Source organism: Camelina sativa, chromosome 11 (genome assembly GCF_000633955.1).
Source record: "Camelina sativa cultivar DH55 chromosome 11, Cs, whole genome shotgun sequence".
In the NCBI taxonomy this organism is placed as follows: domain Eukaryota; kingdom Viridiplantae; phylum Streptophyta; class Magnoliopsida; order Brassicales; family Brassicaceae; genus Camelina; species Camelina sativa.
In genome coordinates, this window is record NC_025695.1 from 18,925,519 (window position 1) to 18,941,288 (window position 15,770).

General features: G+C 37.3%; 1 protein-coding gene, 1 long non-coding RNA gene and 1 pseudogene across 2 annotated transcripts; 2 read left to right on the forward strand and 1 right to left on the reverse strand.

Moving 5' to 3' along the window:
* LOC104723796 (DUF21 domain-containing protein At4g14230) lies at nucleotides 166-2,740 on the forward strand. The gene is made up of 8 exons (XM_010442208.2): nucleotides 166-538; nucleotides 630-706; nucleotides 790-873; nucleotides 958-1,295; nucleotides 1,510-1,597; nucleotides 1,689-1,762; nucleotides 1,861-2,329; nucleotides 2,408-2,740. The coding sequence occupies exons 1-8, from the start codon at nucleotides 295-297 to the stop codon at nucleotides 2,447-2,449; spliced, it is 1,416 nt and encodes a 471-aa protein (XP_010440510.1). The 5' UTR covers nucleotides 166-294; the 3' UTR covers nucleotides 2,450-2,740.
* Nucleotides 6,557-7,740, reverse strand: LOC104723797. The gene is made up of 2 exons (XR_002034002.1): nucleotides 7,339-7,740; nucleotides 6,557-7,047 (listed from the first exon to the last, which is right to left on the reverse strand). It is a non-coding gene; the product is annotated as an uncharacterized LOC104723797 (long non-coding RNA).
* LOC104723799 lies at nucleotides 8,529-12,014 on the forward strand (annotated as a pseudogene).

Consider the following 15,770-nt stretch of genomic DNA (forward strand, 5'->3'; position numbering starts at 1 on the left):
GCCAATCTTGTATTTGTTGTCAAAAAAAAAAAAAAAAAAAAAAAAAAAAATCCATCACAAAAAGGAAAAGTAAAGGGGTCAATTTAAAACATGAGTAAATATTGGGGACTAGTAATAAAAAGAGAAAAATCAAAGTTTGCTGTTTATCCAAAGAATTCAAAATTGTACAAAAACCCGACCCCATTAGGTCGCCGACGAGAGGTACAAAATGAGAGAGGAGGAGAAAATATCTTAATAAAGGCGTAAGAGATTGCAAAACAACAGATAGAGACGAACGAAGAAGGTCTTCAAAAGATGCATCCGATTAATGCGGTGGTTGCGGCGAGGATGTTGGCCGGAATCTCGCAATCTAACACCGTGGGAAGCGAAGCCATCCCGTTCGGATCGCTGGAGTGGATCACTTACGCCGGAATCTCTTGTTTCCTCGTCCTCTTCGCCGGAATTATGTCTGGGCTCACTTTGGGTCTCATGTCTCTAGGTCTCGTCGAGCTCGAGATCCTCCAACGCAGTGGTACTCCTAAAGAGAAGAAACAATCAGGTAATTGATTTATTAAGGAAATCGCTGCTTAGATAGTTAGATTGAATCAATTGATTTGGATTTTGGTTTGAATTTTGGGTTTTTATTTCAGCTGCGATTTTCCCGGTTGTTCAGAAACAGCATCAGCTTTTGGTAACTCTGCTTCTGTTCAATGCTCTTGCTATGGAGGTAATCATCTTAACCTTGTAAGCTCGCTATGATGATGAAATTGAAACCAGGGTCTAAAGAGGATTCAATTGTTGAATTTGCAGGGGCTTCCTATATACTTGGATAAGATATTCAATGAGTATGTTGCTATTATTCTATCCGTCACTTTCGTGCTCTTCGTCGGAGAGGTTTGTTTGATTTGCTCTCCTGCCTCCAAGGTTTTGCTAGGTTTATCTAGGCTTCCCACTGATTTTAACATTGTTTGTTTTCAGGTTATACCTCAAGCTATATGTTCCAGGTATGGATTGGCAGTGGGAGCTAATTTGGTTTGGCTTGTCCGTATCTTAATGGTTCTCTCGTATCCGATATCTTTTCCTATTGCAAAGATGTTGGATTGGGTACTGGGACACGGTGATCCTTTATTTAGGCGAGCTCAGTTAAAAGCTCTTGTATCCATTCACGGTGAAGCTGCTGGGAAGGGAGGTGAACTTACACATGATGAGACCACAATCATTAGTGGAGCACTTGATTTGACTGAGAAGACTGCTCAAGAAGCTATGACCCCGATTGAGTCAACTTTTTCCTTGGATATAAATTCAAAGTTGGATAGGTGAGTGTGGTTCTTAACTGTTTTAGTATCGTGAACCTTTTTCCTGTTATCCCAACGTTCATCTCTTGGTGCACCGGGTTATGTAGGTTAATGTATATTGTTATTTGTATTTTTGATTCTGAAACTGGAGCATGGCAATCAGTTCTGTAACTATCTCTATATAACATATCTGACTCCGTATCCTTTACTGTTTTGCTTGTGATTAATCTCCTAGGGAAGCTATGGATAAGATTCAAGCACGAGGTCACAGCCGCGTTCCTGTCTACTCTGAGAATCCAAAAAATGTTGTCGGACTTCTCTTGGTAGGTCTTGTTGACCCTTTTCCCGTGGTGTGATTTGCATTTCATTGGTAGCTTATGCAAACTCTAATCAGAAAATTCTTCTGTATTCTAGGTGAAGAGTCTCCTTACAGTTCGCCCTGAAACAGGGACTCTTGTCAGCGCAGTTGGTATACGCCGAATTCCAAGGTCTTGCCATTATTACTTTGCTTGCTATCTTTTCCATATTCCTTCCTTTAGCATCTCTGTGAACAACGATGTTCCTGTTGTGATAAATGATTAAACAGGGTTCCGGCTGATATGCCTCTGTATGATATACTGAATGAGTTTCAAAAAGGGAGCAGTCACATGGCTGCAGTTGTGAAGGTTAAGGGGAAAAGCAAAGGTCCTCCTTCCACTGTGCTTGAAGAAAATAGTGGTAAATCCGAGTTGACTGCACCTCTGTTACTGAAGCGAGAAGGGAGCAACGACAGTGTCATTGTACGCATCGACAAGGCTAATGGGCAATCGTTCATCAGCGATACCGGCAGACATGGGTTTTCGCATACTTCAGAGGAGATTGAAGATGGAGACGTAGTCGGTATCATCACATTGGAAGACGTGTTTGAAGAACTTCTGCAGGAGGAGATTGTGGATGAAACAGATGAGTATATAGACGTGCATAAAAGGATTCGGGTGGCGACTGTAGCAGCGGTGGCCATTTCATCCTTAGCGAGGGCACCTTCAGGCCGGAGGTTACTGGTCCAAAAGGGAACTGTAAGTAACACTCTTGCAAAAGAAATGGTTAAGTGGAAAGATGTAGAGATAAGAACCGGGTTTTTGTTTTTTTTGCAGGGAGGACCAAAAACGCCGAAGGCATCTTCTACTTCTAAATAGGATGATGATAAACTTGATCGCAACCATGACCGATCCTTTTCAAGGGAACAATTGATGATTTCAGGTGGGTGCTGTTGAGTTTTTGCTTGAGATGTGAGAAATAAATAAAGGCTTGAAAAGTTGATCAATTTTGAGCACCTTCTCTTTCACTGTTTAATGTATAATACGTACATGTCGATATATAATATCTACAATTCTTTCAACTTTCTTTAACTCCGACTTTATTCTTTTGTATATCCTTGTTAGATTTTCACTGCCCTACTATAGTACTTACTCATTATTATTAAACCATATCTATTGCTCATGTGCAATTTCTTGGGGAGAAAAACGTAACCGCAAATTAGTACTTTTGTAAACTTTTTTTTTTTTTTTTTAATCATACCCCTCATGTTTAGTTACTCAAATACTTCATAATATAATTTTTTTTCTATTTTTTCAGATATAAAAAATTTCTGTTTTTTTCATTATGATTTGATATGCATTTTGTTTGATGACTTTATTTGATAATATTAAATATTTTTTACAAATTTTATCACATCTCTCTTTTATCATTAAAATATTTGTTAATAATTATATGTTTCTAAAACTTTTTAGAAACAAAATATTTTTATGTTTTTTTTTCTATAATTTGATATGCATTTTGTTTTATTATTTTTATTTTTTTTAATATCATAAGTGATGTATATGATTGTTCTGTACACATTTATTGCTAGATGTTTGTTAATCCGTACAATGGATTGTTTTGATCAGTAAAAGTTTATGGCTGGATAGTTTTGATTTGTATACGTTTATGGCTGGATGATTATTATACATGTTTTTTTGTTAGAATTGATCTGTAAACGTTTATAGCTAGGTGGTTTTGCTGGAATTGATATATCTAACAATCCAGTGTACGGATTAAAAACCATCTAACAATAAATATGTACAGAACAGTAATATATATAAATTGTGATATAATATATATTTAAAAATAATAAAACAAAATGCATATCAAATTATAGAGAAAAAAACATAAAAATATTTTGTTTTTAAAAAGTTTTAGAAACATATAATTATTAACAAATATTTTAATGATAAAAAATAGAGATGTGATAAAATTTGTAAAAAATATTTACTATTATCAAATACAATCATCAAACAAAATGTATATCAAATCATAAAGAAAAAACATAAATTTTTTGTATCTAAAAAAATTAGAAAACAAAATTATATTATCAAGTATTTGAGTAAAAAAATAAAAAATCTACCTTCTCACACCATCTGCGTCTGTCTCTCACGGTCTCACCACCACCCTCACACACGCTCTTCTCTCTCACTCTCTCCCTCTCTCCCTCTCTCACACTCTCTCACCACCCTATAAAATTGGAACGATACAGAGAAGATTAGCATGGCCTATGCGCAAGGATGACACGCACAAATCGAGAAATGGTCCAATTTTTTTTTAACAAAAAAAAAAAAAAANTCCCTGGGGGAGATTGTACCAGAAGTAGCAGACGTAGTAGGAACCCAGTAATTAAGCACTTTGTTAAATAAAATAAACTCAGTTCTAAAGGCTTTTGGGGACCGGCGGCTTAGGCACATGATGGAGAGAGAGTATTGGTCACCGGCGGTTTGGACAAAGTACTTAACGTAAGAATCCGTAGAACAAAGTGAATGTTACTGTTTCAAGATATATTCTCATGATATTCTCTTGTATCGTGCCAAAACATTGAGATTTGACATGGCTGGAAGTAAATATAAATAACGTAGACACCAATCATCAGATTCCGTGTTTGGAACTCGTTAAACCAATTATCGCTGATGTAAACCAGAAAAAAAAATACTAGTTTATCCCTTTAAAACCCATTAAACCCACTGTGGCTGCTAATATACTCTCCACTTAAACCTAACAAGTACCACTAAATCGTAGAGGTTGTTTGACAAGTTTAAATAGGGGACTGAACTAATCACCGGAATACCAAACTAAACAAGAAAACAGAGATGGATATAATTAGTTTGAAAAAGATAGAGAAAGCGAGGATGATGAAGAAGAAGAAGAAGATGAAGAATTTGAAGGAGAATAAATTGCTTGTAAGCATCAAGGTGGCAGGGAGTACTGGACCCATCCGTTTTGTTGTCAATGAAGATGAATCAGTCACAAATGTTATAGATATTACTCTGAAATGCTATGCTCGCCAGGGAAGACTTCCTATCTTCTCTTCTCATTTCACCTCTTCTTTCCTACTTTACACTCCTTACTCTCCAGATAAACGTGAGATACAGTTCTTTGAGTCTGCCTTTTGCATTTAGATATCTATAATTACAGTATTTTAACATATAAACGTAAACATTTTGGAATATATTGTATCTAAAAAAAACCAAAAAAAACATAGGTAGTATATAGTGTCATTGGCTCGGTCCCTCGAAAAAAGGTTGAACCTTTCCATAGTTTGAACTTTGCTTGGAGGGATGAATTACGCCAAATCAGTATGATCATCAATTGGTCTTGGGTTTAAAGGGATTTCATGAATGTTTTATGTCCAAAACTTCATAGTTAACCAAAAATTATGTTAACGTTTTAATTGCTATATATATATTGCAGCACTGAATCCATGCACAAGAATCGGGTCGACGTTGTCCATGAACTTCAAGATGTGTAAAAATCCAGCAGCTGAGAACCATGAAGTTTCTGCGGACGCAGCAGGAAAGATTAGTTGGATTTTTGGAGGGTGTTGCTGAAGAACTCTCTGGGCTTAATGCGCCCATTAGTCAAACATAACTCCCATGGTTTTGATAATTTTGCATTTGCTGGTGGCAACGATCAATGACTATATTATATAAACACTACATGAATATTGGTTTTTGATAGTATTGCCAGATAGCGTGAAAAATCTTCTAAGAGGGTACACAGCCTAAATCTTTTTAAGATACAAAACTTACAAATTGTAATTTGTAAATCGTATCCTGTATAATGAGATTATGAGAGGGTATTTTTAAAAACTGACATAAGAAAAAAAGGTATTTTTTAAAATCTCCTTAAGTTTATGAGAGGGTATTTTTAAAAACTGACATAAGAAAAAGGGTATTTTTTAAAATCTCTTTAAGTTTATGAGAGGGTATTTTTAAAAACTGACATAAGAAAAAGGGTATTTTTTAAAATCACCTTTAAGTTTTTCCTTAACAGAAAAATCAAAAGTATATAATATTTTTTTATCTAATGTAAACAAAATAAAACAAAAAGCATAAATCTTTTAAAATAGGCGTACGGAAAGGATGGTTGTTAGTGGAATATATTGAAGCATCTGCCACTCTAGTCATCTCTTGACATATCCCACTCGAATAAGGAGTTTAGGGAATTGCAATTTCGTTTCATGTAAAACACACATTTGAGTCACAAGTCCAATAGGAAATTGAGTTAAATTATCTTCTTAGCAGTGGAGGTCACGATCTTGGCTCACCATATGGATCTAGCAAAACGATGTTCTCTAATAAACTATAACGCTCTCTATAAACTTTAACTGTACGATAAATTAAAAAAATCCATTCCAATGAATTAATTAAGGGTAATCGTACACTACACACCAACCCACTTGGTATTATTAACCGAATAAAAAGGTTAGAAAAAATATTTTTTAGTTAATTAATAAAAACAGTTGGTTTACGTACTATGAGTACTCTCGATAAATAACATCATAATACGATCTTCGGACTCATAGTAATGGTAATGGTAGTAGTAATGAATAGAGAGAGCAAGAAAATGCAACTACTACTCGTCTCTACCTCTCCGAAACTCAGATCGATATACATATATATCAGTATTGTCATTGTCATCAAAACCTCGTATCCATTAGACACGACAACAAATATCTATATTAATAGCAGTAGAGAAACACTATAATACGTCATTTATAACCTTTTCATAAACGCTAGCGTTATCGTATGTAGGTACCACATATACAATAACGCTAGATAAATATGCTATGGTATAGTCTTCTACCATTGCAATACACATATAGTCTTCTATGTTAGAAGCTTTTACTATAGAAGTATCATAGCACTAATCGCATGTTATAATATATTTTATTATATCAGAAATTAGTGTTATTTTATTTATTTAGTATTTTCAAATTTATTTAATTAGATTTATATTTTATATTTTATAAAAGAATCACATACATAACTTTAATATTACATTAACCAAAATAAGTCTTACATAACAAAGTGGCACCAAGTGTTAAACAAAATGTACAGGATCTTGAACTTCAAACTTCTTCCTATCAAATTTCTGAGAAGCCTCTTTTCGAGCTTCTTCATAGGCTCGATAACATCACTGGTTCTTGAGCAAAGTCCAATCCTCATTTCATTGTTTTTGGCACCTCTGTACAGCCCCTGAGTAATATTGTGACCTTCCACAGCTGCCTTGACTACTGGCCTTGCAGCTACATCATAAACGTCTATAGTAGTTGCTTGTGGTACAAAAACTTTATCTGACATCAAAAAAACTTGGAAAACATTCACTCAGACACTATATATAATCAAATTGTATTCATGCCTAACCAATGTATCGCCATCAGAGTACCATGCAACTTCATCTCCTCTAGGTTACTCTCTATATACCACTGCAACCCCCAAAGAAAATCACAAGCGTGAGTTTAATAATTTGAGTCCAGTTGCATCTACTATAGGAAACCTGTAATCTCTATAGAATACTCAAACCAATTCTCAAAAATCTAATCCTCGCCAATAGAGAAGCTCCACCAGAGGCATATGTCGTAACCAAATAATAATACCATATCCAAAATCAATCATACAGTAGTAATACCAATCAAAAGTTATACGATAATAAAAGAAAAAACCAAATCAATTCATCATTTCTCAATGAAATACACACATAAGGATAAGAGTTTTACCTATCTGTTCCCTTTAAACGGGCCAACTGCTTCTTCAAGCTTATGTTCTTCAACTTCTCCAGAATTCTCGTCATCATCACATATTCAGTCTATTGATAGCAAACAACAAAGTAATATAGTAAGCAAGATCAAACATAGAAGAGCGTGAAGAAAACAACCTGATATGAGATTTATGTGAAGCAAAAAAATTAAGCAACCCAGAACTAGCTAACTTTATGTTAATTGTTGGATTGTTTGAAACCGCCAATCACTAAACAAGACACCAAGCGCAACCAAATCCATAGCCGTAGTCGATAACCTCGCAATTCCATTCGTTCTGATCAAAATTCAAAAATCCTTATCCACAATATCTTACAAAACCAGATCTAATCAAGAGGAAGACAAATTAAAAAAAAAAAAAAAAAACACCTATTTCTGCGGTGGCACCACGGCCAGTTGCGTCACCGTTTGGTGTTGCTGTCCCTGCAGACTCTTCAACCTCCTCGTTCTCACCATCTACAAAGTCTCTAAAGATATCTGCCGCCGCGCTATCCGAAACCGCTGCCGTAAACAACTCTTCACGAACGGCATCCTTCAGCCGCTTCCGACTGATGGAGAAAACAGATCTAATTTGATATATTAGAGGTTGGGTGCGGAGAAGAGAAAAATTAGGTTACAAGTGAGTTTTCTACATGTGTGGGAAGTAAAAAAAGTGTAATATTTGGCTAAGTGAATTTTTTTAGATTTCGTTTAAATTTTTTTTTGGCTCAAGTGTTGAGCGGTATAAGTTAATTTAGATTCCTCCTTAACCAATTTTCTATCTTAGCATTTCTTGAATGCTATCATATATTATCCAAAATTACAAACTCATCATCTTTTATAGCAGCTGGAGAAAATAAGCTATCTTCTAGTGCTATTAATGTGGACTTTTCTTGTAGCGAGAGTTCACTTCGTTTATATTTGTCAATAGTATTTTTTTTTTCTTTTGATAAATGTATTTGTCACTCAATATTTGAAACAAAGAATTATACCACAACATATTTTAATAAAGGAAGTACGTACGTAGAGAGAACATGGTTTACTGACAATCATAATTTATTATTTTACAATCCGTGTTCTCTTCGCGTAATCTTTATATATAGTAATTGATTGAGATTTGGTTATTATAGCTTATATTATTGACTAATTCTGAATTTCACATACTTATTTGTTTGAGCGGTCTATAAAAATGAAGGTCATTTCAAAAGTTAGGTAAATTTTCTTCCAGTTTCAACTGTGCTTTTAATAATTTCAACTGTGGTTTCATCTCAGTTTGAGCAATTTCTCTGAAACAAAATGGCGGAAATGGGAGAAGGAGAGGAAACGATTCAAGGGAGAAACGTAGGAGCCATGTGGGATCTAGAGCAGAAACTTGATCAGCCCATGGATGAAGAAGCTCATAAACTCAAGAACATGCACAGAGAAAAGGTAAGTACGTAATTAGTCATCACACCTCCTTCTCAAGTTTAATTACTTTCTGGTTCTTCGTTTAGATCATCTAGGTTTGAGATTAGAGAAAGTTCTGGCTTTGGTTTTCCTTCTCCGGATATTTACTTAGTTCTGTCTTAGGAACAAAATAGTATAGTATAAGATGAGATCAAGGTAAATCAAATGCTTAGTATTAGAAATCTCGCATCGGAAGTGTGGTGAGATCTAGAGTAATATATTTGGGGACTTTGGGACATGTGCCAATCCACCCTTGATATAGAATCTATGAAACTTAAGTTCATAAGTATTCCATCATATAGGTTTGACAAAAAATATAAACTCGAGTCTTTTTCATCTTCTTATCCTGTGTGAGTCTTGTCTTATCTTCAGGGGTTGTCAACGTTGATGCTTCTAAGGCTGGCCTTCCAGAGTCTAGGGATAGTCTATGGGGACTTAGGGACTTCTCCCTTGTATGTTTTCTACAATACATTCCCTGAAGGAATAAAAGACACCGAGGATGTGATCGGAGCGCTTTCCTTAATCATTTATTCGCTCTTGCTTATCCCTCTAATCAAGTATGTCTTCATTGTCTGCAAAGCGAATGACAATGGTCAAGGTAAAACCGCACTCGTAGGTACGTTTAAAACGAGTAAAGCCCTTGGTTCAGCTGGTCCTAACATCCATGCATGTGTCCAGGTGGGACATTAGCTATTTACTCGCTGCTTTGCAGACAAGGTCAACTGAAATTAGTGCCAGACCAGCAACCCAGCGATGAGGAGCTCACGACATATAGTCGTAGTTTATTGCCTGAAGGGTCTTTGGCTGCGAAAACAATGAACTGGTTGGAGAAAAAAGATTCTAGGAAAAGAGCGCTTCTGTTTATTGTTCTTGTGGGGACTTGTATGACGATTGGTGATGGCATTTTTACCCCGGCTATCTCGGGTAGGTCTATCTCCATGATTTGTGTTTCTTGGATTACAAGGATGACATATTTAGTTAAAAACACCATTCTGCTTTCAGTTCTTTCAGCTACTGGTGGGATCAAAGTCAACAATCCAGAGATGAGCAGCGGTAACATTTGCACGTTATGTTTTTTTTTACTGGTTTTTGTTGTTCATCCGTCAATCAATCATTGCTAAGTTTTTTTTTGTTTCAGAAACCGTTGTGATCGTTTCCGTTCTTATTTTGGTGGCTCTGTTTAGTATGCAACATTATGGTACAGACAAAGTTGCATGGCTCTTTGCACCTATTGTGTGTATTTGGTTACTCTTAATTGGAGGCACAGGGCTGTACAACGTCTTCAAGTATGATACTAGTGTTCTCAAAGCATTTTCGCCCACATATGTATATACATACTTCAGAAGAAGAGGGCGAGATGGTTGGGTCTCACTAGGCGGAATTTTGCTCAGCATAACAGGTTACCTTCCTTTCTCCTTAGACTTGAAAAGGTATTCGCCGAGGTTTTCGCAAATCCTAAATGCCTTCTTCTTTGTTGTTTAACCTAAACAAAAAATGTAGGGACTGAGGCACTATACGACGACATTGCTTATTTCCCATTACTAGCTATACAACTCGCCTTTGCGTTTTTCGTGTTTCCTTGTCTTCTTTTAGCATACTGCGGCCAAGCTGCATACCTTATGAAAAACAAGGAACACTATGCAGAAGCGTTCTATGAATCTATCCCAAGTTTGTCCTAAACCATTTTTAGCTTATTAGTAATATGACGTGTTACTGATCTCACAAACACTAAGCTACGTTTTACTTTGACTCCACAGATAGTATATATTGGCCAATGTTTATAGTCGCGACAGGAGCCGCAATTGTTGGAAGCCAAGCTACGATATCAGGGACATATTCGATCATCAAGCAGGCCGTGGCTCATGGGTGTTTTCCTCAAGTTAAAGTCGTTCATACTTCAAAGAAGTTCCTTGGTCAGATCTATAGTCCTGATATAAACTGGATACTCATGATCGGTTGCATAGCTGTCGCTGCTAGATTCAAGAATCAAAATCAAATAGGGAATGCATATGGTAAGATGTTCATTTTACACAATCTTGATGTAAATTTTGGCTGACTGTCTTGGTATATTGGTGTAATAGGGACCGCGGTTGCAATAGTAATGCTTGTGACAACATTCCTTATGGTGTTGGTCATGCTTCTCGTGTGGAGGTGCCACTGGATCCTTGTCCTTATATTCACTGTGCTCTCCCTTGTGGTGGAAGGTGCATACTTTTCGGCTGTGCTTTTAAAGATCAATCAAGGAGGATGGGTTCCTCTTGTTGTCGCCGCTATCTTTCTTCTTGTAATGTTGGTATGGCATTATGTGAAAATCAAGAGATATGAGTTCCAGGTGCATAGCAAAGTGTCAATGAGCTGGATCCTCGGCCTCGGCCCTAGCCTTGGACTTGTCCGGGTCCCAGGGGTGGGGTTAGTCTATTCAGAACTAGCAAGTGGTGTTCCTCACATCTTTTCTCATTTCATCACAAACCTCCCCGCTATTCACTCAGCTGTAGTCTTTGTCTGTGTCAAGTACCTCCCCGTCTATACGGTACCGGAAGAAGAGAGATTTCTCGTGAAGAGAATCGGATCCAAGACATTACGAATGTTTCGTTGTGTCGCCAGGTACTTTCATGTCTTTTTTTTTTTTTTAGTTTATGTGGCTTGTAAGACACTGAACTTATTCTCAACCATCGTACGTGTAGATATGGTTACAAAGATCTACACAAGAAAGACGATGATTTCGAGACTAAGCTGTTTAATAATCTATTCTCTTTCATCCGAATTGAAAGAATGATGGAGCCAGTTTCAAACTCAAGCAACAGCAGTCGTTCTTACGTCTGCAGCCAGACACATCAGTCCAGAGAAGATTTGATCAACAACAACAACATAGATATGCTATCTTCCATCGTGGACTATACGGCGTCAACATTGGACATGATCATCCCCCTTGATTCCCCTAGTAATGCTTTCAGTTTAAGCCAGGAGAACACGGTTGAGGAAGAGACAAACGAGATGGAGTTTCTAAAGAAATGTAGAGCCTCAGGGGTTGTTCATATTCTAGGAAACACTGTCGTGAAAGCAAGAAGAGGTTCATCGCTTCCAAAGAAGATTGCCATTGATTATGTTTATGCGTTTCTTAAGAAGATTTGTAGGGGGAACAATGTCATCTTCAATGTTCCTCATGAGTCCCTTTTGAACGTTGGACAAGTCTTTTATGTGTAGGGACTTTGTTTTCCTTTTGTTTAATGGGGTAGCTATCAGATTTTTTGGATTCGCCAATGCGTCTGACTAATATATATAATGATGGTCTCATTTTGATTCTGTTTCCTTTTTGGTTTCTTCTTGTTCTCTGTGTCCATTGCAAGTTCGGCAAGTACTGTAGAATGAAATAAATTTGAATCGGACTGTAAAAAGCGAGAGAGGCGCAATAATTAATCACATGATTATATAACGGAAACATAATCTGATTAGATACATTTAGATATCCATATACATACTACATAAGAAAGTTTACTAGTTCCATACACAATTAATCACAAAGTTTGTTCTTTTGTAAAAATTAATCACAAAAGTTATTGGCTAGAAACGTGTAATGTATCTCTAAAACCTAAAAAACAAAGACCGTGTAACCGTGTTTAGTTTATGGTTCGGTCTGGTCCCCCATTGATACGTACGAATATTTTGTCTTCTTGAAGGAAGTTTTAATTAATTTACAACAGTAAAGTAGTATTATAATTAGAAGAGTGGCATGGTCATGTTAATACTTTTTAAATGCCAAGTAGACACGTTAGGGTGGATGTATTTTCCAGAAATCACATATATAGCTAGGTTCTTGATCTAGTAGTCGTTGTTAGATAAAGTAATCATATATATATAAACTTCAAATATATATGCAACGTATTCACATTAGCATATTTAAACTATTTTAGGATAATTTAGTGTTATTGTGTTCGCAATGATGTTTAATGCATCTTATGGCTGATAATTTACCGTCCTTTTGACATCGCCATGTTATAGTTAATTTATCATGGAGTATATAATGAACTTGTGATGAATTGGTAAAATTCAGATCGTGCATGACCTTATATATGATTATACTTTTCACTTAAATGAAATAATATATTCTCTGACTTTGGTTTGTTGAATGGCAGAATGAGCATGATTCGTTAGAAGCAAATATGAATATTTTCATTTAGAACCATATATATCCCCTTCCATTCGAAGTTTCAAAGCTATTCTCTAAATTATGTCAAACTTCCTGACTTATCAGAACGGCAACAACTATGTATATTAGAGTGACCGAAGCCTCCATCTCTTTCCCAATACAAGTTTCACCATCAGTCTTGTATCAGACCGGTTAGACAAATGGTATGGAATTGGTGAAAATGACACAATCGCTTTTGAATAGCAAACATTTGCTTCCTCTCTAGATGATTTATCTGCGTTTACTGCTAGTTTTTGTCGGGTTTTTTTATTCTTTAAAGTTTTCCAAATTTTTACATGAGATGATGAAATGTTTTATTGCAAAAAAGCAAATTGGTACCAGAAAACATTAGATGATGAAATGTTTTAATTAAATCATAAATTCCCCTTTTATTCATTTGTAACATTAAACTTTTAAATTAGACGATTTAAATGCCCTTTTTATGTGTAAGAACTCGAGAACCAAAACGGTGTGTTTTTGTAAGGAGGCGATCAAATAGGCGATTTAGGGTTTTTGCTTTCCACCCAAGTTTCAATGCCGCCGGAGGCTTCTCCGATGCCGGCTGGGGATCTTTCACGTCATAATAGCCAAGCGAATGTGGGGAATTTGGAGGAGGGAGAGATGTCCGGTACACCTAATGTGGCTAACTCTCCAAAAGAGCGTTCATGGGTATCTATGGTCAAATCCACTGCGGAGATGGAGAAGGTGAACCTCGCCATTGAGGATGTTGATGGCATGACGACAGTTCGAATACCAGATAGTGTCTTTGAGGAAGCTCATCCTCTATGGGAAGAGTTTATGATTGGTAAGTTTCTTGCGAAGGCTCCTTTTGTTGGGGGGGGCATACATGCTCTGGTGAATAAGATCTGGACACTAGGCGATAAAACGATAAAGATTGATGTATTTGTGGTGGATAAAACTACGGTGCGGTTTCGTATCAAGGATGAGCGCACTCGCTCACGCATCTTACGACGTGGTATGTGGAACCTTTGTGGTGTCCTCGTGGTTTTGTCTAAGTGGAGTCCTATTGTGGAGCAGGACCAGGAGGAGATTAAAACGATCCCGTTATGGATCATTGTCAAAAATGTTCCAGCCAATTACTTCTCTTGGAAAGTGTTGAGTGCTGTTACTAGTCCTTTAGGGGTACCGCAGCGATTACATCCTGATACCGAGGCATGTAAATCTTTGATGAAGCAAAAGTTTTAGTAGAAGTGGACCTAACAAGAGCATTGCCAAAGTTTTTCTCTTTTTAAGTCAGGAAAGGGTGGTGATACAGTGGTGGAGTTTGTATATCCTTGGTTGCCCCGAGGTGTACTGATTGCTCTAAATGGGGCCATTTAACTACTGATTGTTTGCTAAAGAAAAAGGTTGATGGAGGACTAGATACAGAACCTCCTGCAGTCCGAGTAGGACAAAACATGGAGGAGAGTAAAGGGGAGAGTGATAGAACTGGTGACTTGGGGGAGGTCGCAAACAATACAATGGCGGTTGTTATGACAGTGGCGCAAGAGGGTGAGCAACATGTTGTTCCTACACAGCAAACAGTTGGCGATACTGCAACTGCTATTGTGCAGGACAGTACAGAGGATGTGGGGGTCGGCTGGACGACACCAACAAAAAGTATCCGCAATCCAGGAAAATTACTAAATAAGAGTGCTCAGGAGATTTCGACTGTGACGAATAGTTTCTCCTGTCTTAGTGACAAGGATGACCAAGGGGATGAGATTGAGGAAGCCGGGTCAGATACAAACAGCTTGGAGAACCAAGTATTGGCGACGAATGTTAAGCTGCTTGTGGAGCAGTCGAATAAACAACCAACTGCGGTTTGCAATAGCGATCCTCAAGGAGCCGAAGTGACAATTAGACCTTCTCTCCCGCGTGCTTCCAAGGATGGACACAAGTTCCTTTCAAAAGATGGTCAGCAGAGCTCTAGGATCTTGCCTCCTAGTACAATGCAAACACGTCAAACCCCAAGGAACCTCTGATGTCTGGTTTCTTTTGGAATATCCGGGGGTTAAATAAAAAAGAAAAGCACACAGTGGTCCGCGAGTGGATAAACCAAGGTCGCTTTGATTTTGGCTGTTTACTTGAAACAAAGGTAAAGGAGAACAGAGTTGATCGCGTGTTTCGATCGGTCTTTGCTGACTGGTCTCTACTCTCGAACTATGATGAGCATCGTTTGGGTCGTATTTGGTTAGTGTGGAGGAATAACGTACGGGTAACTCCAGTATATAAGACATCACAACTAATCACTGTTTCAATTTAAATTGAGGGGCAACAGGAGGAATTTTTTGTCACATTTGTATATGCTTCAAACCTTGCTACAAATAGGAAATCCCTCTGGCAGGATCTCCGGTATCATTATTACTCACCAATGTTTAAGACCAAAGCTTGAATTATCTGTTGTGATTTCAATGAGGTGTTGGAGGGGGGTGATCACTCTTTGTTTGCTACTTCCCCGACTATCTCTCCCGGTATGCGAGATTTTCAGGATCTGGTACGTCATTGTGAGCTCACGGATATGAGCTATCAGGGACAGAAATTTACATGGTGCAATAAAAGGTAGGATGGGGTTATATGCAAGAAACTGGACAGGGTGCTGATTAGTAAATCATGGTTGCACCAATACCACCATTCTTACTTAGTTTTTGAACCTGGGGGTTGTTTGGATCATATGCGATGCAGATTCTATATATCGGAGGAAGAAAGGTGGGTCAAGAGGCCGTTTAAATTTGTGAATGCAACAACTACTCACCTTGACTACCACACCCTACTAGCTGAG